Source organism: Hylobates moloch, unplaced genomic scaffold, assembly GCF_009828535.3.
Source record: "Hylobates moloch isolate HMO894 unplaced genomic scaffold, HMol_V3 SCAFFOLD_15, whole genome shotgun sequence".
In the NCBI taxonomy this organism is placed as follows: domain Eukaryota; kingdom Metazoa; phylum Chordata; class Mammalia; order Primates; family Hylobatidae; genus Hylobates; species Hylobates moloch.
Genome location: NW_026652290.1, coordinates 12117166 through 12142253, shown reverse-complemented (window position 1 = coordinate 12142253; position 25088 = coordinate 12117166). Strand labels below are relative to the sequence as shown.

The window sequence follows — 25088 nt, the reverse complement described above, 5'->3', positions numbered from 1 at the left end:
AGTTCCAGAGCAACAAGAGATGTCTCCCTAGCATCCTGTTGCAGAACACTAACCTGTTCCTTTTGGCAATACGAGTATAGTTCAAGGTAACCTCTAATCAAAAGCAATAAGGTCATTCAAGGGCACACTGGGGAGGACCCCACCTTAATACATGAGACAGTGAGAGGCCAGGAACCCAGCTCCTCCCATAAAGAGAGCTTATTAGAACCTGGCTTGGTTTGCAGCCTTTGAACTTGAGGCTGTTCTCCACCCTGATTTTAGCAGTGCTCTTTAGACGAAGGCTATGGAGAGGCATTAACAGCCCGCATTCCTACCGAGGATGTACAATTTGGCCTAGAGATAGCTTAAGTTTATTAAAGCAAAAGCTGATAATAGGCTGACAAATATCTTGATGAGTTGCAACATGCCAACAGTGATCAGCACCAGATTAACTGTCCCTAAGTCTAGCTTGCTCCTTGTGTACTGTATTATTTTGGGAAATTTAGGCCTCCGACTTGTCGAACAGAAACCAGGGTAGAGATGTTCAATAAGCCAATCAGTCTGTAGTTTGAAGACAATAAAATATTTCCACTTTTAGATTTCAAACTTATTTGAGCTTCAGAACTCATTTTGTTTCTCCAAATGCACTTTTGGAATCCCAGTATATAAAGCAGGTAAAAGTGATGAGTGGATTCTTCAGGCTGTTTTTCCCTTCACTGTTTGATACGATATATTTCACTGTTTACCATGCCCAGGAGCACCTTGTGGGGTCCTCAGTTCTGTGGAGCAGAACTGAGAGATGAACTGAGGAGGCTTTGAAGTGAGAGAACCCATGCCCTGCCCCCAGGTTTGAATTTCAGCTCCAGTAACTACTGTGTGAACCTGGGCAAGTTATTTAAGACTATCGTGTGGATGCTAAAGTGAGAAAAGGAATATTTCTGAATTAGGGTCTGTAGATGGGTTCTTCGGTGACTAATGGCTTTTTTTTTTTTCCTTTTTTTTTTTTTTTTTTTGAGACGGAGTCTCGCTCTGTCGCCCAGGCTGGAGTGCAGTGGCGCAATCTCGGCTCACTGCAAGCTCCGCCTCCAGGGTTCACGCCATTCTCCTGCCTCAGCCTCTCCGAGTAGCTGGGACTACAGGCGCCCGCCACCACGCCCGGCTAATTTTTTGTATTTTTAGTAGAGACGGGGTTTCACTGTGGTCTCGATCTCCTGACCTCATGATCCGCCCGCCTCGGCCTCCCAAAGTGCTGGGATTACAAGCGTGAGCCACCGCGCCCGGCCCTTTTTTTCCTTTTTTAAAATAGCTTCCTGGGCTGGGTGTGGTGGCTCACACCTATAATCTTTGGGAGGCTGAGGTGGGCAGATGGTTAGAGCTCAAAAGCTTGAGACCAGCCTGGGAAACCTAATATGGTGAAACCCTGTCTCTACAAAAAAAAAACAAAAAAACAAACAAAAAAAAACACCAAAATTAGCTGGGTGTGATGGTGTGCACCTGTAGTCCCAGCTACTTAGGGGGCCGAGGCAGGAGAATGGCTTAAACCTAGCATAGGAGGTCGAGACTGCAGTGGGTCGTGATGGTGCCACTGCACTCCAGCCTCGGCAACAAAGTGAGACCCTGTCAAAAAAAAAAAAAAAAAAAGTTTCTATTCTATAATGGAGGATGGCTAGTTTTTAGTTTTTGGGGTTTTTTTTTTTTTTTTACAGACCCAAGCTGCTTTTGGCCAATCCACTATGTTCTGGAATGTTTGTAAAGAGGAAATTTCTCCCCAGAGATGAGGAGTGGAGTTCTATCAGATCAGGTAACCAACCGACTCAAAGGCCCTTCTTTTTCTACATACCAATTTTTCCCTAAGATGATTTAGTCACTGAGACTCGGGGTTGGGAAGATGTATTTAAGGAGGGAACTATTTCTTAGAGTGATTTCCAAAGACAACAGTTGTTTGTACGTCTAGCTTTACCTGAAGGAGTCTTACCTGGTGTAGGGGAAGCATAATCTTTGGGGTAGGACACTTTGGGGTTTGAATCCAGGCTTCTTGAAACTTCCAGCCAGTTACTTAGACTCTCTAAGCCTCAGTTTCCTTATCTATAAAATGGAGACAATGTTCTCCGGGTGCAGTGGTGGCTCACACCTGTAATCCCAGCACTTTGGGAGGCTGAGGCAGGTGGATCACTTGAGCCCATGACTTTGAGACCAGCCTAGGCAACACTGGAAGATCCCCATCATGACACACCCACACACACACCCACACACCCCCACACACAAATAGCTGGTGTGGTGGCATGTGCCGGTGGTCAGGAGGCTGAGGTAGGAGGATTGCTTGAGCCTGGAGGGGTGGAGGTTGCGGTAAGCTGTGGTTGCATCACTGCACTCCAGCTTGGGCGACAGAGTGAGACTCTAAACGGTGGCATTTATTTTTCTCAAAAGTTAGTCCCATACCCTGTAAAACCAGGTTTAGCAATTTTGTGAGAAATTTTCATTGAAAATTCTAAGGCCCAAGCTAATGAGCTAGTAATTATATGTCTTTCTCTGGGCCTCTTAATAATAAAAGATGAAGACAAGCACCTTAATAACACTTATTCTTTCTTGGGTATTTTTGGAACAGAAGCTGAACAGTTGTACTTGGAGTCTGAATAACTAGATGTGGAGGAGAGAATCACTCCGTCAGGTCTTATTTCTCAAGGAGAAAAATGCCACTTCAAACATCATAGTCATTGTTGCAGATTCTTAGAGTGCTAAACGAAGAAAGGGCTTGGAGAAGATTTAGCCAGAGGACCTGATGGACAACTATCAGAGTCTTTTTTTGTTTTGTTTTTGTTTTCAGAGTCTCACTTGTTGCCCAGGCGGGAGTACAATGGTACCATCTCGGCTCACTGCAACATCCACCTCCCAGGTTCAAGCGATTCTCCTGCCTCAGCTTCCCGAGTAGCTGGGACTACAGGTGCCCGTCACCACACCTGTCTAATTTTTGTATTTTTAGTAGAGACAGGCTTTTGCCAGGTTGGCCAGGCTGGTCTCGAACTCCTGGCCTCAAGTGATCCACCTGCCTTGGCCTCCCAAAGTGCTGGGATTATAGGCGTGAACAACCACAGCTGGCCTAGAGTCTTTGGTTGGAGGAAATAAACTTCAATGAGTGTCAATCTGAAGCCACCCCCAAATCAGAAGTAACTTAGGAAAAAAACTGCACAAACGTATGTTATAATTAATGCTAGTAGCTGTCAAAGAAGACTTTGGACCTGATTCTACAGATGGTATCAGATTCCCGACAGACAGAATAAAATGCAAAGGCACTGACCTCTCTCACAATCGGGGAATGGGCGGGCTTACAGGCTTACACTGCTAACCCCCCTGCATCCCCCCTCCCCCAAATTAAGTAACAATAAAGTGGTTTAAAACCTTGACCTCAGTAAGTTGAGCTTTCTACTATCCATGGTGAATGGATAGTAGATGTGATAAGGCATATTGTGTAACAGACTGGGCCTTCTGACCTTGGGGGTTGGTCATCTTAACCAGGAGCTCCTCCTCGATGTGTCAATCAAAACGAATCACTTTCTCTTTTTTTTTTTTTTTGAGATGGAGTTTCGCTCTTGTTGCCCAGGCTGGAGTGCAATGGCGCGATCTTGATTCACGGCAACCTCTGCCTCCAGGGTTCAAGCGATTCTCCTGCCTCAGGCTCCTGAGTAGCTGGGATTATAGGTGCCCACCACCATGCCTGGCTAATTTCTGTATTTTTAGTAGAGATGGGGTTTCTCCATGTTGGTCAGGCTGGTCTCGAACTCCCGACCTCAAGTGATCCGCCTGCCTCGGCCTCCCAAAGTGCTGGGATTACAGGCGTGAGCCACCATGCCTGGCCAAAACGAAACACTTTCTAGCTGTCAAGGCATGAAAAAAGATGGGAAGCTCTGCTCTGAGGCCATTTTCCCAAACCTGGTGCATTCACACACTGATTCTTGGGTCCCAGACCAGTTGAGTCTGGTTGGGTTGGTCTGAGGTGGGACCCGGGTATCTCCAGTTTTCAAAACCTCCCTGGGTGATGCTGACCTGATTTGGGAACTCTGTTCTAAGGGCCAAGAAGTTCTGGTGTTTTACTTTAATAAGACTAAAAACAGCAGGGGCTGATGTGGCTGGCCCCAGTTCTGAGCAACTTGTTTGGACTCGTTGCCTATTTTCTTGAAAGAACAGAGGAGGGCCAGGTGCATTGGCTCACGCCTGTAATCCCAGCACTTTGGGAGGCCAAGGCGAGTGGATCACCTGAGGTCAGGAGTCCGAGAGCAGCCTGACCAAAATGGTGAAACCTTGTCTCTACTAAAAATGCAAAAATTAGCTGGGTGTGGTGGTGTGCACCTGTAGTCCCAGCTACTCAGGAGGCTGAGGCAGGAGAATCGCTTGAACCCAGGAGGCAGAGGTTGCAGTGAGCTGAAATCATGCCACTGCACTCTAGCCTGAGTGACAGAAAAAAAAAAAATTACAGAGGGAAGTTCTCCATGAGATGGAACTGAAGAAGAGCTTGTTGTATCTGTTCACTCCTGGCTGAGAGCCTTGGGCCCTTCAGCTCTTGCTTCCTTCTTTGAAAGTCTTAAATGTTAGTTTTCTATAGTACAGCTGTAAGAAGGCTCGTGGCAGACAGAGATAGCATGGCAATACTGCCTTGGGTACCATCCTGGCACTGCAGTGCCACAGATGGCCCAGACTTGGCACAAAACAAACAGAAAATGTAACTTCTAAGGTTTCTTGGAGGTGAAGTAGCAGAGACACGTGCCATCTGGAATTCAGGTTAAACCATAACAGAGGCAATAACACATTCTTTTTTGAAAAGTCTCAGCAGCACAAATGGCTGTAACTTCTGCAGGATCTTGCCGAGCCGGCAGAGGATCCCATGATCCTGAGAGCTGGAGCTATTGGTATCACACCTCTGCTCCTGTTCTCCACTCACAGTGACAAGGGAAAAGCGACACGCAAACAAACTCCTGTGATGCCACTCATGGTGGCCACTTTCCAAAGACACATGGTTTCCACGGAGCCACCATTCCTGCAACCCATCTGCAGAGCTCGAAGCCAGGGTCAAAGCAGAGAGAAGGGAACACTTATGAAATGTTTACGGTGCTGGTCACTTTCCATGCCTTGCCTTTGACGTCATCTCACTTCTCCATCCCATCTGTCCATCTGTCCATTCTTTTGAAGAGAGGGCGGGACTCAGACGCAGAATTGATGATGATCAAATGCAGTGGCTGTGACCGCCCGGGAGGCTCCCACAGCCAGGGCCCTCACCACATTAGGGCTGAATCATCTAGACACACAGCACACAGGTTGGGAATCCCAATTCATAGGTTCTAGGGGTCATCTTTTGCACAGATCCCTCTACGGAAAACCCAACTGTTTCTCCCTTCCGTGAATGTTTTGCTTGGATGAATTCTTCCCTCCCTGGTCTGTTCCTTTTGGGATATAGGGTGATAGGGTGATTTCCCCAAGGGTTCTTTCTTTCTTCCTTTTTTGAGACAAAGTCCTACTCTGTTGTCCAGGCTGGAGTGCAGTGGCGCGATCTCAGCTCACTGCAACCTCCACCTCCTGGATTCAAGCAATTCTCATTCCTCAGCCTCCCTAGTACCTAGGACTACAGGTGCGTGCTGCCATGCCCAGCTAATTTTTGTATTTTTAGTAGTAGAGACACGGTTTTGCCTTGGTCTCAAACTCCTGACCTCAAGTGATCCGCTTGCCTTGGCGTCCCAAAGTGCTGGGATTACAGGCGTGAGCCACTGCACCTGGCCCCCAAGGGCTCTTCCTATTGATTCAATGACCCACAATGCCACAATCAGCAACTCCACTACTGGCAGAGACTTAGAATCTCTGGTTTTGATCTGGCATTTAGGAATTCATATGCCTTGATTTTGTTTGACCTACTTGGTCTGGCATTTCACTACCAAATTCAATTGGTAGGATTTGCAACTGCTGCTCTGAACACTGAGTTCTGGGGAACATCATTCATGCCAATTACTGAAGCAGTTTAAATGTTTTTTTTTCCCCTTGAAAATTTAAAAAAAAAATGAAAACTCTTTCTCTAGGACAAAGTTGGGCACTACCATTTTTTGTAGTAATCCCAGTAAAAATGGGGTTTGATCCAAATGCTGAGGTAGCTTTGCATTATTACGCCAAGAGAACAGCAGTGGCTTTTAAGATCAGTACTAGGCACGGTGCTTCAGCGAGACTTGGCGTCTCATCTTTCCTGGGTTGGGAAGGAATGAGGTCTGAAAAAGAATACTTTATTGTTCCTTGGGAAGTGAGTTGCCAATTATTGGTCTGAAAATGGTGCAGCCAGGGTTGTTGAGGACTGGACTACTGTTTAACGCCTTTTTATTTCCAAATGTTCCCATTCATTAATAAAATATTGTTGTCAAGATGGTGAGGGCAATTTGTTCATGAAAGAGGGTAGCAGAAGAGGGAAAGATGTAGGTTGATGGATTGGAAGGGTCTTAAACCTCTGGGCACCCAGGAGCCTGCCCTCACCATCCCAAGAGAGTCAGCCCCTCTGGTGAGGTCACAAGTAGAGTCCCCTTGCGTGGTTGCTGATGACCCCTGCTTTTTCTTTTTTCTTGGCCAACAGAATTTTTTATTTTTGGTGACCCCTGCTTTGAAAACTCTCTGCGACCTGCAGAATGAAGTCCAAATTCATTGGCTTGGCACTCAATGTTTTTCCCCTGTGCCTCACTGACCCTTGACTATGCACTGAGACTCCTCATTTTCAGCCATTCACTACACTGTCCATTCCATCTCACACATCTTCAGACTTGAGTTTGCTCCCATCCAAGTGTGAGTCAGGGGCAATTTAATGTAGCCGCAGGGTGTGGGCAATTTTGTTATATCTAGGAAAATTTCAACCCATATATCCATTGACTCAACAGTTTCACTTTTATATATATTCTACAGAGACGTTAGAACAACTCCCAAAATGTATCTATGGATGTTTCTTGCAGTACTGTAATAAGAATGGAAACGCCCTAAATGTCCATCAAATGGAGAATGATGTACACATGGCACCACCATACACTGGCTTATTATTATTATTATTACTATTATCATTATTTTGAGGTAGGGTCTTGCTCTGCTGCCCAGGATCTCGGCTCACTGCAGCAGCCTCCGACTCCCGGGCTCAAGTGATCCTCTTCCCTCAGCCTCCAGAGTAGCTGGGACTCCAGGCATGCGCCATCATACCCAGCTAATTTTTGTATTTTTTGTAGAGATGCGGTTTTGCCATGTTGCCTAGGCGGGTCTGGAACTCCTGAGCTTAAGCGATCTGCCCACCTCGGCCTCCCAAAATGCTGGGATTACAGGCGTGAGCCACTGAACCTGGCCTTCATTGGCATATTATCTGGCCACCTAAAACTCACTAGACAGGCGTGTGCTACACAGAAAAATGGCAAGCTTATGTGGTTAGTGAAATAATGCATGTTGCAAGATGGTGTGCATAGTGTGAGTTTAGTTTTATAAAATAATACTATTTATGCATTATGTTTAAGTATAAACACCAACTTTAACAACAGCGATGTCTGTGATGAAGGATCATAGATTTGCTCTGTTTTGTGTTTGTATCATGTCGGAATTTTTTTTTTACAAGGATCATGTATTAATTTATGAGCAAAAAATAAACATAAACCTATTTTGTTTTTAAGGCCCAGCTCAGATTCCATCGCTCCTCTAAAGTCTTCCCTGACCAGTCCTGGGAATCCTCTGGGGATGACTGTGTGTACGAGTTTGAGGAAAGTAGATTACACATGACTGTGTGAATGTATTTCTCTTGCTGCCTCGCTCTGTACTGTCACTTAGCATTTGTGTCATTATATCATATCCTCCCAACCAGATCATGGGTTTCTTTTTTTTTGAGATAAGGTCTGGCCCCGTCACCCAGGCTGGACTGCAATGAATGTGATCTCAGCTCACTGCAACCTTTGCCTCCCGGGTTCAAACGATTCTCCTGCCTCAGTCCCCCGAGTAGCTGGGATTACAGGCATGTGCCACCACACCCAGCTAATTTTTTGTATTTTAGTAGAGATGGGTTTTCACCATGTTGTCCTGGCTGGTCTCGAACTCCTGAGCTCAGGCAATCTGCCTGCCTCGGCCTCCCAAAGTGCTAGGATTACAGGTGTGAGCCACTGTGCCTGGCCTCTTTTTTTTTTTTTTTTTTTTTTTTTTTAACAGAGTCTCGCTCTGTCACCCAGGCTGGAGTACAGCGGCACCATCTTTGGCTCACTGCAAGCTTCGCCTCCTGGGTTCAAGTGATTCTCCTGCCTCAGCCTCCTGAGTAGCTGGATTACAGGTGCCTGCCACCATACTTGGCTAATTTTTGTATGTTTATCCTGCTGTTTTTGTATTTTTAGTAGAGATGGAGTTTCACCATGTTGGCCAGGCTGGTCTTGAACTCCTGACCTCAAGTGATCCGCCTCGGCCTTCCAAAGTGCTGGGATTACAGGTGTGAACCACTGTGCCTGGCCTTCTCTCTCAATTTCTTAACAGCACTGGCATCATCCAGACCCTGGAAAGGGAGAGGGCTCAGGGCCTGTGATGCAGCAGCTGCTGGCGACCCTTCTCTTGCACCTCCTTTGCAGGCTTCCTCCCTCACCCTCCAGTTTTAGAGGCTCCCACCAGGGACCCCTTTGGCAGCAGGGACTTCTCCCCATCCCAGTGATGTCATCAAGTCCTCTTATTTTCCAAGAAGCATGCAGGCCCCAGTAAGTTGGAACCCACTGCAAAACAGCTGCGTTACTCTCAGAAAGAAACAGATGGACTTGAGGGAAAGGGGAAAAAAATGATACTAACAGCACAACAAAGTGAACTTAACGATGTACCCTGGCATGAGGCAGCTGTGTTAAATCTGGCCATTAGAGGTAACGGAAAATCTTTACCACCCTCAAAGGCCAAGATGTAGACCAGAATGAAAATATTTTTCATTTGAGGGAGCCGAGTGATTTGGATGAAGCTCTTTGTACCGAAGGGTACAGCTAAATATGACAATATTTACTTAGTTGATCTCTCTGTTCCCTTTCTGAGGGCCGGTCCTTAGCAAACAGCATTTAATCTCTCACCCTTGACAGTTATTGGAAAAGCTAGATGTATCTCTTTTTGTTCTGTTCTCTCTCCCTTAAGAGAGAATTCAACAGATATTTAGATCTGTGGGGACCAATGAACCGGCTGCCAAGGAGTTCCTGGTCCAGGAAGGCTATGACCCAGGGACCTGGAGACTTAGTCACCCAACTTAAGGGGAAAGTTCAAAATCAAATTCTGTCTGAAAAACATTCAATTATGCCACGTCAGGGGCCCATGCTTCTAGGACAGCCTCATGTTATTCTTTCTCCTTTGTTGCTACCTGAGTACAAAAAATTGCAAATTTCCCCCATTCAAGTTACTATGCTGTATTTATCACTAGTAAGATGGCCTTTATATCCTCCAAAATAAAGGGGATGAGAAATTGCTTCATCTGTAAGAAGAAGATCAATTCAAAAGGCAGTAGAAGACAGGACCTTTGAGGGCTGACATAATCTTGTTTTTGTACCCTCAATGCTTAGCATGGAGCTGGCACTCAGCAGGTGTTTAGTAAATGCTAACTAAAAGAATTCATTAATGAGTCTTGATACCAATAGATTTTACTAAGTTTCCTTTCCTTGGATTGGTCTATGTCAGGGTTTATTGATCTTGGCATACTTGACATTTTGGAGCTGGTTAATTCTCTGTTGTGGTGCATTTTGGATTCTTTGCTTTTCTTTTCTTGTTTAGAGACAGGGTCTCGCTCTGTTTCCCAGGCTGGAGTGCAGTGGCATGATTATGGCTCACTGCAGCCTCAAACATCTGGGCTCAAGTGATCTTCTCATCTCAGCTTCCTGAGTAGCTAGGACTATAGGCACATGCTACCATGCCCAGAGAATTTATTTTTATTTTTATTTTTTTTTGTAGAAATAGGGTCTTGCTGTGTGGCCCAGGCTGGTCTTGAAATCCTGGCCTCAAGTGATCCTCCCGCTTCAGCCTCCCCCAAAGTGCTGGGATTACAGGTGTGAGCCACTGCACCTGGCCCATTTTGGATGTTTAGCAGCCTCCCTGACCTCTTCCGACTAGATTCATAACATGCCCTATCCAGTTTCGACAATCAAAAATGTCTCCAGATATTGCCAGATGGCCCTGGGGGACAAATTTGCCCGTAGCTGAGAACCTCTGGGCTAGAGACTGCTTTGCTTTTCATTACATAAATCAATGAAGATTTTAAAAAGGAAGCACACACACACAAAACCCTCTACTTCTACTTCCTTGACTAGGAAAGACATTCCTTTTTCTTTCTCTTCCTTTGCCCTGGAGGTACGTCCGAAGATTGAGAAGCTGCACACGCCCTACACATTTGTGTCTAGGGGAGATGGCTGCAGGTGGCAGCCCCCAGGAGGCCAACATAGATGCCATTTTCTTTGGTCACTCCCCATCTCATGATGGAAGCCAGACCTCATGAACTACTGCAGTGAATGGAGGAGAAAGTACTGGACTTGACCTTGACTAGGAGCCAACATCAAAGGCCTCTGGGTTAGATCTCTCCCAGCATGGCTTTCAGATTCTCCAGCCTGGGCTAGTCCTGCAGGCTAGAAGTTGAGGTTTGTTCTTGCACCCCAAAACTGCCAACTCAGCCTTGCGGGTATGGCTGCACTGCCTGTGGCCTCTGCAGGTATGCTCCGATTTACCGTGCAGAGTTCCTCATTCCTCCGCTGGGATCTTCACCTTGAAATCTTGGCAGAGCATCAAGGAGCTGGGATGAAAATCTTGGCAGTAGCAAGACGCTATGTATCAGCCACATAACCAGTCCAACCTGCTCAGCTTTTGGCTTCACCCCTTTTCCTGCTTTGGTGTTGATGGTGGTCATTTTACATGTGACATGGTGCAAACAGCTTTATGACTGTTATGGGCGGCCAGGGTCTCAGTGGTCTGTGTGACTAATGGAGGGGCTCTCTCCGTATGAAAAAAAATCACACTAATTTCCCCTCCCACCCCCCCCACAATACAGCACTGCCCTGCAGAATCCGTTAATGACTATGAGAACAAACTTGAAGCTAAGAGGTTTTTGAGAACTAAAGTTCAGGCCCTCATAGGAAACAGCAACACAGCAAAAATGAGAATAAGGAAAGCACTGATCTGAGCTATCAGCTGGTCCTGAATCCCCAAAGAGTGCTTCTGAATCCCTGGTTAGTGGCGATGGCATGAGGGCCACCGGGCAGAGGGCACCCAGTGGAAAATTCCAAGCTCTGGTCATCTTCATGAGAGAGGCAGTCTTGATTGTGTGGCTCGAAGGTTTCCAGGGAGAAATGGAAAAAGAAAGGAAAGTGGTTTCATCCCCTCCTTTGGCCTGGATGGCCGTGTGTGTGTGACAGTAGCTGGGTGGAGAGAAGCAACCCAGATAACCCTAGTCTGGATTCATCAGCATCAAAAAAATCCAGGAACAGATTCAGCCCATCAGCATCCGGCTTCCTCACATAAAGAGCGTTTCTATTCAGGACGCTGACATCGTCAACTTACAAAGATGGATGGGAAGAAAAGGCCCATGAAGCTGGATGCCTCCAATTAAAAAAAAAAAAAAAAAGGAACTCTGATTCACAACTGCTTGCTTAATGGTAACGAATTCATTTTCTTTGATAGCACTTGCTCTGAAATTGTCACTGCTGGAAGAAAAAAAGCAAAGTCCCTCGCCTTCACTCATTCATTCAGCAACCATTGAGTGAGCGCCTGCTAAGCACTGGTGCTGTAGCAGCGGCTGGGAAAGAGCCAGCTCTTGTCTTCGCAGAGCTCATGCCATAGTGATGAGCTAGCATAATCTAGCATGATCTAGAAGCCATGGACCAGAACTTTGCTGCCTCCAGAGCAGCAGTGGTGGGGGCATGCCCAGGAAAACTCAGAAAGGGGGAGTCCCGTGTGAGCTGAACTCTAAAGGAGGGCCAGTGAGGGGTTTTAAGCAAAGAACAAGGTCAGATTTCATTTTAGAAGGAAACTCCTGTGGTGGGGTGGAGGGTGTTAATTATTTACAGTGTGCCAGTTAGACATTTGTTTGGAAATGGTTTGCCTTCTGAGTCGGTTGTTCCTCTTATTCCCAGTCCCTGGCACGTTTACAGTAGACACAACCACCAAAACAGCCCAGGAAACTCACCCCTCTTCCTTTGGGTGGGTTCAGACTGCGGTCTGTATTCTGGCCTGTTGAAGATGGTGGGGCTGGGGTCACAAGGGAGTCGCCCCTAGGGGAATGCTTTTTCTAAGATTTTACTGCAGGCTCCCAATGGTACCTGTAGCCCTTTGTGGTCCAGCTGCCAGGTCCACGGAGGAGGAATTCCACCTGTTACAGAGGCCAGCAGATCCCCTGGGAGGTCACACAATGGATGATGAGTGTGTAGGGCTCAGCCCTACGGGGCCCCTTCTCCCGCATCCATTTAGTAACCCTAAGACTCCAGGACGGGCCAGGGGTGGCCATGAGTGTCAAAGCTGAATCCAGAGTTCCATCCATCTTCAATCACCTGTTCCTGTAGAACAAGGCTTCCCAGCCTTGGCACTATGGACATTTGGAGCCAGATAATTCTTTTTTTTTTTTTTTTTTTTGAGACGGGGTCTCGCACTGTCGCCTGGGCTGGAGTGCAGTGGCGCAATCTCGGCCTCCCGGGTTCAAGTGATTCTCCTGCCTCAGCCTCCCGAGTAGCTGGAATTACAGGCACCTACCACCATGCCCAGCTAACTTTTTGAATTTTTAGTAGAAACGAGGTTTCACCATGTTGGCCAGGCTGGTCTTGAACTCCTGATCTTGTGATTCACCTGCCTTGGCCTCCCAAAGTGCTGGGATTACAGGCGTGCGCCACCGTGCCCGGTTGGAGCCAGATAATTCTTTGTTGTGAGGGGCTGTCTGTGCTGTAGAGGATTTTAGCAGCATCCCTGGCCTCTATACTCTAGATACCAGTAGCACCTCCTATGTTTTGACAACCAAGAATATCTATAGTCATTGCCAAGCATCCTCGTGAGGCAATAGTCGCCCCCAGTTGAGAACTGTTCCAGCAGACAGTTTTCCATTCTCTTCCTACTCGATCTCTCGGCAGCATTCAGCACCTCTGGTCACTCTCCCCATCTTGAAACTTGCATTCCTTGGTGCATTTCCGTGTTTTCCTCCTAACTTTCTGACCAATTCTTTTAGATTCCTGATTCTTTTAGATTCAACCTGATCTCCATATGCTGCCATCCTTGAAGGCTCAGACTTGAACCCCTTTCCCATTTATATTTCATGCTTTCTTCCTCTCATCCATCCCCAGGATTTTTAAATCTCCTATTCGCCAAATACTCTCAAATTGGTCTCCAGCCCAGATCGCTCACCTAAGCTCCAGACTCATTTCTGTTTGTGTTAGATGCCTCACTGACATCACAAAATCCACTCATCTTTCTCCAACGTATACCTCTCTTCTCATCTTCCCATTTCAGTAAGCAGCACACCCATCTATCAGTCGCCCAAGCCAGAATCCTTAAGGCCATCCCAACTCCTCCTTCAACCTCATCCCCACATCCAATCCATAAGCAATCCCTGTCAACTCATCTTCAAAATATACCTCAAAACCATCTGCTTCTCTCCATCTCTGCCGCCAGCCCTCTGGCGCAAGCCACTATAGAACCTAAGTAACCGATAATATAAATAACAATAGTGACCTTGGTGGTCTCCTGACTCTGTTCTTCTCCAGTCCATTCTCCATCCAGAACAATCTTTTAAAAGCATAATTTAGATCCTATGACACCTCAGCTTCATTTATTTTTTATTATTATTATTTTTTGAGACCGAGTCTCTCTCTGTTGCCCAGGCTGGATTGCAGTGGTGCGATCTCGGCTCACTGTAACCTCCACCTCCTGGGTTCAACCTCAGCCTCCTGAGTCGCTGGGACTTCAAGCGATTCTCCTGCCTCAGTCTTCTGAGTAGCTGGGACTACAGGCACATGCCACCACGCCCAGGCAATTTTTGTATTTTTAGTAGAGTTGGGGTTTCATTCTGTTGGCCAGGCTGGTCTCAAACTCCTGACCTCAGGTGATCCGCCTGCCTCGGCCTCCCAAAGTGCTGGGATTACAGGCGTGAGGCACTGCGCCCAGCCTGAACTGTCATTTTTTCCATAGCATGTCTCCTGATCCTATCCTCTTAAATTCAGTTTCCTTATCACAGTCTCTCCCTGTACCTGCCTTCCTGCACTTGTGACTCTGAACTCCATATATATCTGTGTGACTATTTCTCTACTGTTCGCCAAATACTCTCTGCGTGGTATTTGTTAGATTGGAAGTGTCCTGAAGGGAGGGACCCTAAGCATCTCTTTGGCTCATTGCTGTGTCTTTTTTTTTTTTTTTTTGAGACAGTTTCTCACTCTGTTGTGATCTCAGCTCATTGCAGCCTTCACTTCCCGGGTTCAAGCGATTCTCGTGCGTCAGCCTCCCGAGTAGCTGACCACCCTGCCGGCTAATTTTTGTATTTTTAGTAGAGTTTTCGCCAGGTTGATCAGGCTGGTCTTGAACTCCTGAACTCAAGTAATCCACCTGCCTCGGCCTCCCAAAGTGCTGGGATTACAGGCGTGAGGCACCATGCCCAGACATCCCCATCTTAACATTGTATGTGACACTCAGTGAGGACTCCATAAATATTTATTGGATGAATAATTACTGGACTCTTTACCACTCATCTCCTTGGCCAAGCTGCATCCAGGGAAGAATACTTTAGGACCCAGGGAAAGAGGTACGGACGTGCCCATGAGCGACCCTGTGAAGCATGAAGGAAAAGCTCCTCGAATGTCTATGTGAATGAAAGGAAGCTTTCTAGTGGAGGTTCTTTGGGGGCACAGAGCACAGGGAAATGAGTCAGTCACATTGACTAGAAACAAGACTTGATTTCTTCATTAATATTCTATATTTGTATCAAGACTTCCTACTGAATCAGGAGGGAACTCCCTGAAGTCCAGGCAGAGCCATGCCAAAGCACACTGGGAGGAAAAGCTGACATTAGTTCAGAGTTTTCTGGCAACCCTGCTTTCCTGGAAGGCCCAGAACTCCCAAAGAGGCCGGGAGGTCCAGGTAGGACAGCAGCCCGGGGGGGCCCGAGGTGTCACAGGAGTGCTTTGCACAATGCTCTGCACATCGTCAGAGCCCCATTAAGCACTGGTGGACTTGACGTGAAACTACAGGATTTCCGTGGAGCGAGACAAGGGGAAGGTCAGTGGCCCTGTTTATTTCCCTCTTTGGCGGGTCCACAGTTACATAGGGAGCATTTAACTTTGTTTATCTTAAAATGCATAGGTGTGGTTGGCCGCAGAGCATAATGAAAGCTGATGATGTTAAAACGCTCACCCTTTGGGTGGAGATGAGCAACACAGAGTGATCCACATCAGCCTCTCCCCAGCCCTTTCAGGGACAGCAGCTGAAGACACGCGCCTGCAATTAAGCAGTCAAGCATTTGCTAAGATCAGGTAAGACTTTTATACCGAAATGAATCCCAAAATGTGGAGGCAAAAGAAATCTGAACCACGTCGGGAGCCCGGTTTATTTGCGTAATGACATAATTGATTTTGAGTAAGTTTATTTATTGTGTCTCCCATCAGCCTTAATGACTCTGGGAGAAGAGTTTCAAGGTCCACATGTTACGGCTCAAGGACGAGCCTGGGGCCCTGATTCCAAACATATTGGGATTGGTGGCATGTCGCTAACCAACAAAAATAGCCCTGCATCTGCTGTCATTGCAGGGCTGGGATGTTATTTACAAGTGGGTCACCCAAGCTCCGTCAGCAGCCATTAATAAAATACTAATGGGATATAAATGGTGACTTGCACAAACTGTATAACAAGCAGGTAGAACTAAGGCAAAGGATGGATCCTGGTAGGCTGAAAACCAGAGAGAAAGAAGCTCTCTGAAATTTATTCTCAGCCAAGAACAAAGGAGATGCCCTCATTGAGGTGCTTGCTGTTTTGAGAGAAAGGAGCTGTGCTGGAATGAGCTATCAAAGTTTTCAAGGATTGATTCAGATACAAATAAAACACGGGTGGCTCACGCCTGTAAGCCCAGCACTTTGGGAGGCCGAGGTGGGCTGATCATTTGAGGTCAGAAGTTGGAGACCAGCCTGGCCAACAGGGTGAAACCCCATCTCTACTAAAAATACAAAAATTAGCCAGGTATGGTGGTGGGCGCCTGTAATCCCAGATACTCAGGAGGCTGAGGCAGGAGAATGGCTTGAACCTGGGAGGCAGACACCACAGTGAGATTACACCACTGCACTCCATCCTGGGCAAGACTCCATCTCAAAAAAAAAAAAAAAAAAAAAGCGCATGTGATTGGGGAGACTGACTATCGTTTTTCAGGGAGGCCAGTGTGTTGGATGGTCCAGCCCTATGGATACTGATGTTGCCAAAAATGATGACAGAGTTGGGAGACAGGAAAACTAAGTGGAGATTGAGTAACGGCCAGGGCCAGTGATGGTCCCTGAAGAGTTAGGGCCTTAATTTTGAGACTTGCAAAAAGAACCAGCAAGACATGAAAGCAAATTGAATCCACACAACGAGAGATGGCATCCTCCCAAGTTAGGAGGCACTTAAGGAATAGTTGCGAAATGAATGAATGAATGAATCTTCCACATCTCATCCCAACTGTCGCTTACCTCAGATTCTTTGTAGTAGCGCTCTGGAATTTCATCGCAGGCAATATCAATAAAGCAAACTTCTCTCTCCAGGTCTTTGGCTTCATTGTCGAAAATCTGAAAAAGAAGAGCAACATATCAAAGGTTAGTGATAGCAGGTGTTACCCTCCAGAGTGCCCGGGGCAGAATAACCCCACACAGAGCATCTTCACACGTCTCAGGGACCCCGGCTAGTGCTTTCACCAGCCTCAGAATGCGCAAGAATCATAGAAAGCTTTGATTCATGGCTTCGGTTTTGTCACATCAGAGGCAGGTGTAGCATCAATCACTGCTTGGTGAGAGGTAGAAGAAAAACTGGGCTGTTTTTAGAAGTTCAAGAGTGAGGAAATTAATCTCTTCCAAAAAAAAAAATCTCTTCCCAAACTGAAGTCTGCTGATTTTTGGCAGTTCACCTGAACAGGAGGAGTAAAGAGGTTGGAAAGGGTCTGGCTAAACTTGAGTCAAAAAGCAGGGATATAGGCCAAGAGTTAAAAAGAAAAGTGTGTGCTTTTTAAAATTAAAGTTATATATATGTTAAAAAAATATATTTTTATATATATTTAGTTTCACAAATAATACATGCTCATTGCAGAAAATATAGATAAGCAAAAATAAGAAAATAAACCACAATCTCATTACCCAGGGGAAACACACCTGTTTTTCTTGATCATTTAAGAGCACAATTTCCTTTGTACACATAAAGGTAACAAGGTAAAGCTTGGTAAGACACTGAGATGGTTTCCTGCCAATCTGCTCTAGGTTTCACTGGCCCAGAATGCACATAATTTGCAAAATAATAATAATAATAATAACAACACAGCCGCAATATATAGATATAAATGTCGGCCTGGGTGCAGTGGTTCACGCCTGTAATCCCAGCACTTTGGGGGGCTGAGGTGGGTGGATCACTTGAGGTCAGGAGTTTGAGACCAGCTTGGCCAACATGGTGAAACCCTGTCTCTACCAAAAATACAAAAATTAGCCAGGCGTGGTGGTGCACACCTGCAATCCCAGCTACCTGGGAGGCTGAGGCAGGAGAATCACTTGAACCCAGGAGGCAGAGGTTGCAGTGAGCCGAGATTGCGCCATTGCACTCCAGCCTGGGTGACAGAGTGAGACTGTCTCAAAAAAAAAAAAAAAAAGTCTAAATTTCGGTGGAAAAATTAAGTTCTTCTAGTTCTTCTCATTGTCATTTTTCTGGTCTAAAGGGATAATCATCCTTCTGCAGGATGATAAACAGCTTTCTTCTTTTGAGACGGAGTCTCAAGGCTGGAGTGCATGGTGCAATCTCGGCTCACTGCAAGCTCTGCCTCCTGGGTTCAAGCCATTCTTCTGCCCCAGCCTCCTGAGTAGCTGGGACTACAGGTGCCCACCACCAAGCCCAGCCAATTTTTGTATTTTTAGTAGAGATGGGGTTTCACCATGGTGGCCAGGCTGGTCTTGAACTCCTGACCTCAAGTGATCCATCCGCCTCGGCCTCCCAAAGTGCTGGGATTACAGGCGTAAGCCACCATGTCCAGCCAACAGATTTAAGTTTGGACAACCACTTCATTCTTAGAGGAAGTCTTAACTGTAGCCGCATCCCACTGTTTAGCTCATTCCTGGAGGGAATCAACAGTTAACACTAATTACATCTGACTCTTCAGGAGAGAATGCAATATTTTGGAAGAACAGGGTGGTTGATACCCAAGAACACTGTCCTAACCCAAACTTGGTGCCTATTAATAACACAGTCTCCCACAAGAGGGCATCTGAAGGGCTCTTTATAGGCTCAACTCATCTTGGTTGGATTCTCAAGTTACTTGAAACGATTTGTCCTTTCTAAATGCTTTCTGAATAATATTTGTGTTGTAATTATCCTCCAAGTCGGCTGGTGGTTCTTCTCTTCTTGCCTACTGTCTTCTAAATATTTGGAGACTGGACTCTTCAGATTTGTCCAAGGAGATTAACTTCCCAGTCTGACCTGAGGTGGCCACTGATTTCTCCAAGTCAGAGAAAGATTGGTTCTTGGATCGGCTCTGATTCTTTCCACTGCTACTTGAAGTCAAGTGCTTCAGGACACTCCTAAAGCATTTGGGAGGGACAAGTGAACTGCCTCGAAATGAAACAGACAGTGGAGAAACAAGTTCAAGTTCAAGTGGAGAAATAAGTTGTGAAATAAAATACTGGGTCTCACGCTGCAAGAGCCAGTCCCCCTGCTCCTTCTTTCTTTCTGCAAATCTCTTTTAAGTGTGAGCTAAGAGAAGAGAGACACATGCCTCATTAAGAAGACACATAGAGGCCAGGCACAGTGGCTCACACCTGTAAGCCCAGCACTTCGGGAGGCCGACGGCAGTGGGGTGGAGGGGGGTGGATAACTTGAGGCTGGGAGTTCAAGACCAGCCTGGCCAACATGATGAGCTGGTGAAACCCCGTCCCTACTAAAAATAAACAAAATTAGCCGGGTGTGTTGGCATGCACCTGTAATCCCAGCTACTTGGGAGCCTGAGGCAGGAGAATCACTTGAACCTGGGAGGTGGACACTGCAGTGAGCCGAGATCGTGCCACTGCACTCCAGCCTGGTTGACAGAGTGAGACTCTGTCTCAAAAACAACAACAACAACAACAACAACCACCACCACCACCACACACACACACACAGAATACCCCAGAGGGAAATGAGCTTCCAGAGAGTAAATTACAAAAGTAGTTAAAAAGGTTTGACATTTATTGGTGGTAAAATCTACAGGACTCAAAGAAAGGGAACTAAGCAGGGATGAAGTGGGGGCATGACAGGTTGTACAGCTTTCTCCGATTTAATTCAAACATTTTATTGATCTCCCATTGCACCCACTGCAGTTTTCACAGTATTGCCTTAGCTCCAAAGTCGCCCTTACACCTCTGCTCTGAGACCATGGACTGGACCCTGTAAGCATTTCTCCTTTACAGTGAGCCTCATCAGTAGGGGGCCCTGGAGGGCCACTGCAAGAGGAAGGGGATTTCTCCTTCAGATTTGCATGTTGCTGGGCTGCAGAGTCTGTCTGTGGGGACTTTCGGTCATGCTCTGCCCCAGCTGCAAGCCTAGAGTGCACAGTTGCTCAGTGACCTTGCAGCCCTAGCCTGGGCCCAGTAACCACTTCACGGTGGCCCTCCTGCTGCAGGCACTGTGTGCTGCAGGCCTTGCGTTGGCAGCGTGCCCTGACTCTCTCTCCACACACACACCTGTCCACCAACCTCCTCTGGCCTGCACCCCAGAGGGCGCTGTGCTGCTCAACCACTGTGAACCAGCCCTGGCTCAGGTCAACCTTGTGAACTTCCCCACCATCCTGCTTCTCCAGTGAAGTCTGAACCCCAGCCATGCAGAGGGGCCCCTGCCAAGTTTGTCCTTCCTGGGTATTCTCTCTCAGCCTTAGGGTACCCTTTGGAGTTCCCTTTACATCCTTATAGTTGCTCCTATCAGAAATCAGTAATTCCTTCTATTACATTTCTCCTATTCAAATTACTGCGTGGTTTCTATCTCCTGATTAGGCCCTGACTGATACACCCATTGCATACAAAGTGCTGCCCTGGGCTTGAAGGACTACAAAGATAGCCCTTGAGAGGTTACCATCCAGTAGGAGAGACAGACTGGGTAGCTACGACCAAAAATACAAGGCAGAATGGAGTATGTGCTGCACAAGAAAGAAAAGAATAGGCTGTCAGCTGGGCCCAGTGGCTCACATCTGTAATCCCAGCACTTAGGGAGACCAAGGCGGGTGGATGGCTTGAGGTCAGGAGTTCGAGACCAGCTTGGTCAACATGGTGAAACTCCAGCCGGGTGTGGTGGCACATGCCTGTGAACCCCACTACTCGGGAGGCTGAGGCATGAGAATCACTTGAACTCGGGAGGCAGAGGTTGCAGTGAGCCGAGATTGTGCCACTGCACTCCAGCCTGGGCGACCCAGTGAGACTCCATCTCAAAAAAGAAAAAGAAAAGAATAGGCTGTAAAGCTAGGGAAGGGAACAATTACTGTTGCTTTAACAACATTATGACCATCGTAATATTATTCCCGCTTTTCAGATGAGAAAACCAAGGCTGAAAGAAGTAAACAGCCTTGCTCAAAGTCACGTGGCCAGTCAGCAGAGAAGCTCAGATTTCAGGGCAAGTCTGTAGGCTTCACCAGGTCCTTCCATGATTAAAACAAACAAACAAACAAAAACAAAACCGCCTCTTAGCATCCAACCGCCAAGATAAGCATCAATCAAAACTGCTACCTGCATCTTTCTAGAAAGAAAAATTCAGAATCTGAGTCTCCTGCTACTTAAAAAGTGTGTGTCCTGAGAAACTGTCACTGAGAACCTCCCAGCGACATGGGAATCTTCTGTTCCTCTGTTGAATAGCTAAGGCTGCAGTAGAAGCCATGTAGGTGTCCTTTAGTCCAACCACTGGTCTCCTTCATTAACAGCGTGCCTAATTCTCATGCCAAAGTCCATGGAATAGCAAGCATGAGGAAGCTCCTTTACTTGAACTTGGTAGTAAATATTTCAGGGTGGGGTACCCACCATCTGAACAAATCACAAAAAATCACATTGAGGAACCAACATCCTCTTCAGGCTTGAGATGATGAGTTTTAATTTCTTTTTCTTTTTTTTGAGACGAAGTCTCGCTCTTGTCCCCCAGGCTAGAGTGCGATGGCACAATCTCGGGTCACTGCAACCTCTGCCACCTGGGTTTAAGCAATTCTCCTGCCTCAGGCCCCTGAGTAGCTGGGATTACAGGCACCTGTCACCACACCTGGTTAATTTTTGTATTTTTAGTAGAGATGGGGTTTTACCATATTGGCCAGGCTGGTCTAGAACTCTTGACCTCAGGTGATCCACCCACTTCGGCCTCCCAAAGTGCTGGGATTACAGGCGAGTTTTAATTTCTAATAAATAATGAATCTCCCAGTGATTAGAGATTAAGAGATGCTCCTAGGCGCTCAATAAGTGCCTGGTGAACTAATGGAAGGCATTAGCTTCTACCTTCCAAAGAGGACTCTATGGCAGGAATGCTGCTTACTCATTGATCTTAGTTTTGTTTTGTTTTGTTTTTTCTATTTTTTTCTATTTTTCCTATTTCCTTGGTTGTAAGCACCCTAATTTCCCACAGTTGCTGCCATAGGGCTCAGTGCAGGGTGACAACCTGCTACTGTGGGCTGATAGGTCCTACACTGGCAATCAGGAGAGCTGAGTTTAAATTCAGTTATCTGGCCGGGCATGGTGGCTCACACCTGTAATCCCAGTACTTTGAGAGGCCAGGTGGGCAGATCACCTGAGGTCAGGAGTTCAAGACTAGCCTGGCCAACATGGTGAAACCCCATCTCTACAAAAAATACAAAAAATTAGCTGGGCATCATGGTGGGTGCCTGTAATCCCAGCTACTTGGGAGGCTGAGGCAGGAGAATTGCTTGAACCCAGGAGGTGGAGGCTGCAGTGAGCTGAGATAGCACCACTGCACTCCAGCCTGTGTGACAGGGCAAGACTTTGTCTCAAATAAATAAATGAATAAATTCAGTAAATTTTCTGTGTAACCCTGGGCTAATTCCTGCATCTCCTTTGGGCCTCCGTGTCCTTGTTTGTAAATTAAAATCAGTCTAACTGGGCACAGTGGCTCATCCCTGTAATCCCAGCACTTTGGGAGGTCGAAGTGCAAGGATGACTTGAGCCCAGGAGTTTGAGACCAGCCTGGGCAACGTAGCAATACCCTGTCTCTATAAAAATTACAAAAATTAGTTGGGTGTGGTGATGTGCACCTGTTGTCCCAGCTACTCAGGAGGCTGAGGCATGAGAATCTCTTGAGCTGGGAGGCGGAAGTTGCAGTGAGCCAAGATCGCGCCACTACGCTTCATCCTGGGCAACAGAGTGAGATCCTGTCTCAAAAAAACAAAACAAAACAAAACACAAAAAAACACACAGCTTAGTCTAGATGAATGGGTTTCAGGGATTCTGGGAGACATCCTGGAATTTGAGAAGGTGTATTTTTCTGGAAAGAGAGTTCGACCACTTTCATCTGATCATCAAAGAGATCTGTGGCCCTAAGGAGACTGAGATCAAGTGACCCAGGTGACCATTAACATTCCTTTCCGTGAGAAAGCCTGTGGTGTTAAGAGTGGCCTCCCTCTGCACCCTGTTAGTCTCCTCCGTCTTGCTCCTTGGCTTGTTCCTTCTCTGTCCTATCATCCCATAGTCAGCCAACTTGGGTGGTACACAGAGGGGCTGCCACGGAGCAGTGGGAAGTGGCAGCGGTCCTGATGTGGTGTAATTGGAGAGCAGGGACAAGGTGAAACGGTCTCATCTTCACACTCAGTTCAGGGCAGGAGCCAGAATTAAGCCAACACCGTTAAAAACAAGCAGAGGCTTCACCGGGCCCCAAAGGAAAACACTCAGCCACAGCAATGATTCATCTGGGCTCCCCGGTGGTGGCAGGTGCAGCTGCCAGAGCTCTGGTACAACTCCTGGCTCTTGGAGGTGGAGGAAGAGATCTGCTGAGGTCGCGTTAGGATGCTAATGCCTTTTGTTGTTGCACCAAGCCAAAGCTTTACAGGGGTGCCCCTGACAACGGAGTGCTGTGAACTTCATGGTCTCGTTTGCTCCTTGGGCTGAATTTGTCTCCTGAGATGGGACTTGGGTGTGGGAGGTCACAGAGGCACTTTTCCTATATCACCTGTAATAATGTTCCCGTCTTTGGCTACTTATCAGAGACAGGGAGAAGGAAAAGTGTTTATCCCCTTTCCCTTCTACTGTCTACCCACAAATCATCTGCAGTGGATTTTGGTGTCAATCTGGTTGACTGCCCTGGCCGCCCCCGCCATACACACACTAGAGTGAATGCTCAGTAGGAAAAATTCCTTTAAATATGAACCCAGAAATGCTACGTGGGGAAGGCAAATCTGAATAATTACCATCTTATAGATTCCAAAATTAAAAGGGAGTAATTTTATCTTTTTTGTAAAGTATTAAGAATAATAAGTATCAAGTGTCTTACAAATCTTGATACACTTTGACCTAGTAAGCTTACATTTTGAGAATTTATCTTAAGAAAAGAATATTGGTGGCCAGGCGTGGTGGCTCACGCCTGTAATCCCGGCACTTTTGGGAGGCCAAGACAGGTGGATCAATTGAGGTCAGGAGTTTTGAGACCAGCCTGGGCAACATGGCAAAACGCAGTCTCTACTAAAAAATACAAAAATCAGCTGGGCATATTGGTGGGTGCCTGCAGTCCATCAAGAGCTGAGGCAGGAGAATCACTTAAACCCAGAAGGCAAAGGTTGCAGTGAGCCAAGATTGCACGACAGAGCGAGACTCTGTATAAATAAAAAACAAAACAAAACAAACAAACAAAACAGAAAGAAAGAAAAGAATCTTGGCAAGGCACAGTGGCTCACACCCGTAATCCTAGCACTTTGTGAGGCCAAGGTGGGAGGATGGCTTGAGCCCAGGAGTTTGAGACTAGCCTGGACAACATAGTGATACCTTGTCTCTACAAATAATTTAAAAATTAGCTGGGTGTCGTGGCATGGATCTGTGGTCTCAGCTACTCAGGAGGCTGAGGTGGGAGGATGGCTTGAGCCTAGGCAGTGGAGGCTGCAATGAGCCGTGATTGTGCCACTGCATTCCAGCCTGGGTGACAGAGTGAAACCCTGGAAAAAAAAAAAAAAAAGAAAGAAAGAAAAAGAAAATAATCTTAAAGGAAAAGACTTATGCACAAATATTTTTATTGCAACATTATTATAATGTCAAGAAAAATAAGATTGAAAAAGGAAGAAAACAGCTTAAATATGCTACTATGGGAGAATTGCCAAATAAATTAAGGTAAATCCATTTCATGAACTATGAACTATTACGTGCTGTGTGGTCATAATTGAGAAGGGACAGGTACACTGATAAGCATAGAATGTGTCTTATCAGCCTAGATTTCTCTTTGAATAGAGGTGTTTTTCTAAATTTTGCAATTGCTCTTGCTTCATTTCTAGATTTGTTTCTAGATTTTGTGATTTCTCTTGATACAATCCACCAAGATTACTATGTAGGTGGCTCTTCATAAATCCACAATTTTGGGGATCATCAATTCTGCAGCTCTTTTCTCTACAACAGAAACTTTGATGGTTTAAGATCCAAGCTTAGATGAAAAATGTCTGTACTTTCTGCACAATTTTTCTGTAAACCTAAACTGCTCTAGGAAATAAAATCTAGGGTGGGCAAGGTGGCTCATGCCTGTAATCCCAGCACTTTTGGAGGCCAAGGTAGGTGGATCACTTGAGGTCAGGAGTTCAAGACCAGCCTGGTCAACCTGACGAAACCCCGTCTCTACAAAAATACAAAAATTAGCTGGGCGTGGTGGCACATGCCTGTAGTCCCAGCTGCTCAGGAGGCTGAGTGAGGCAGGAGAATCGTTTGAACCTGGGAGGTGGAGGTTGCAGTGAACCAAGA

General features: G+C 46.4%; 1 protein-coding gene across 1 annotated transcript in view; it reads right to left on the bottom strand.

Moving 5' to 3' along the window:
- Positions 1-25088, bottom strand: part of PITPNC1 (phosphatidylinositol transfer protein cytoplasmic 1) — a 320302-nt gene that overhangs the window by 49329 nt on the left and 245885 nt on the right. Inside the window, exon 6 of the mRNA XM_032178375.2 lies at positions 16641-16736. Coding sequence (XP_032034266.1) covers positions 16641-16736 — 96 coding nt within the window. The remainder of the gene's footprint in view (positions 1-16640; positions 16737-25088) is intronic.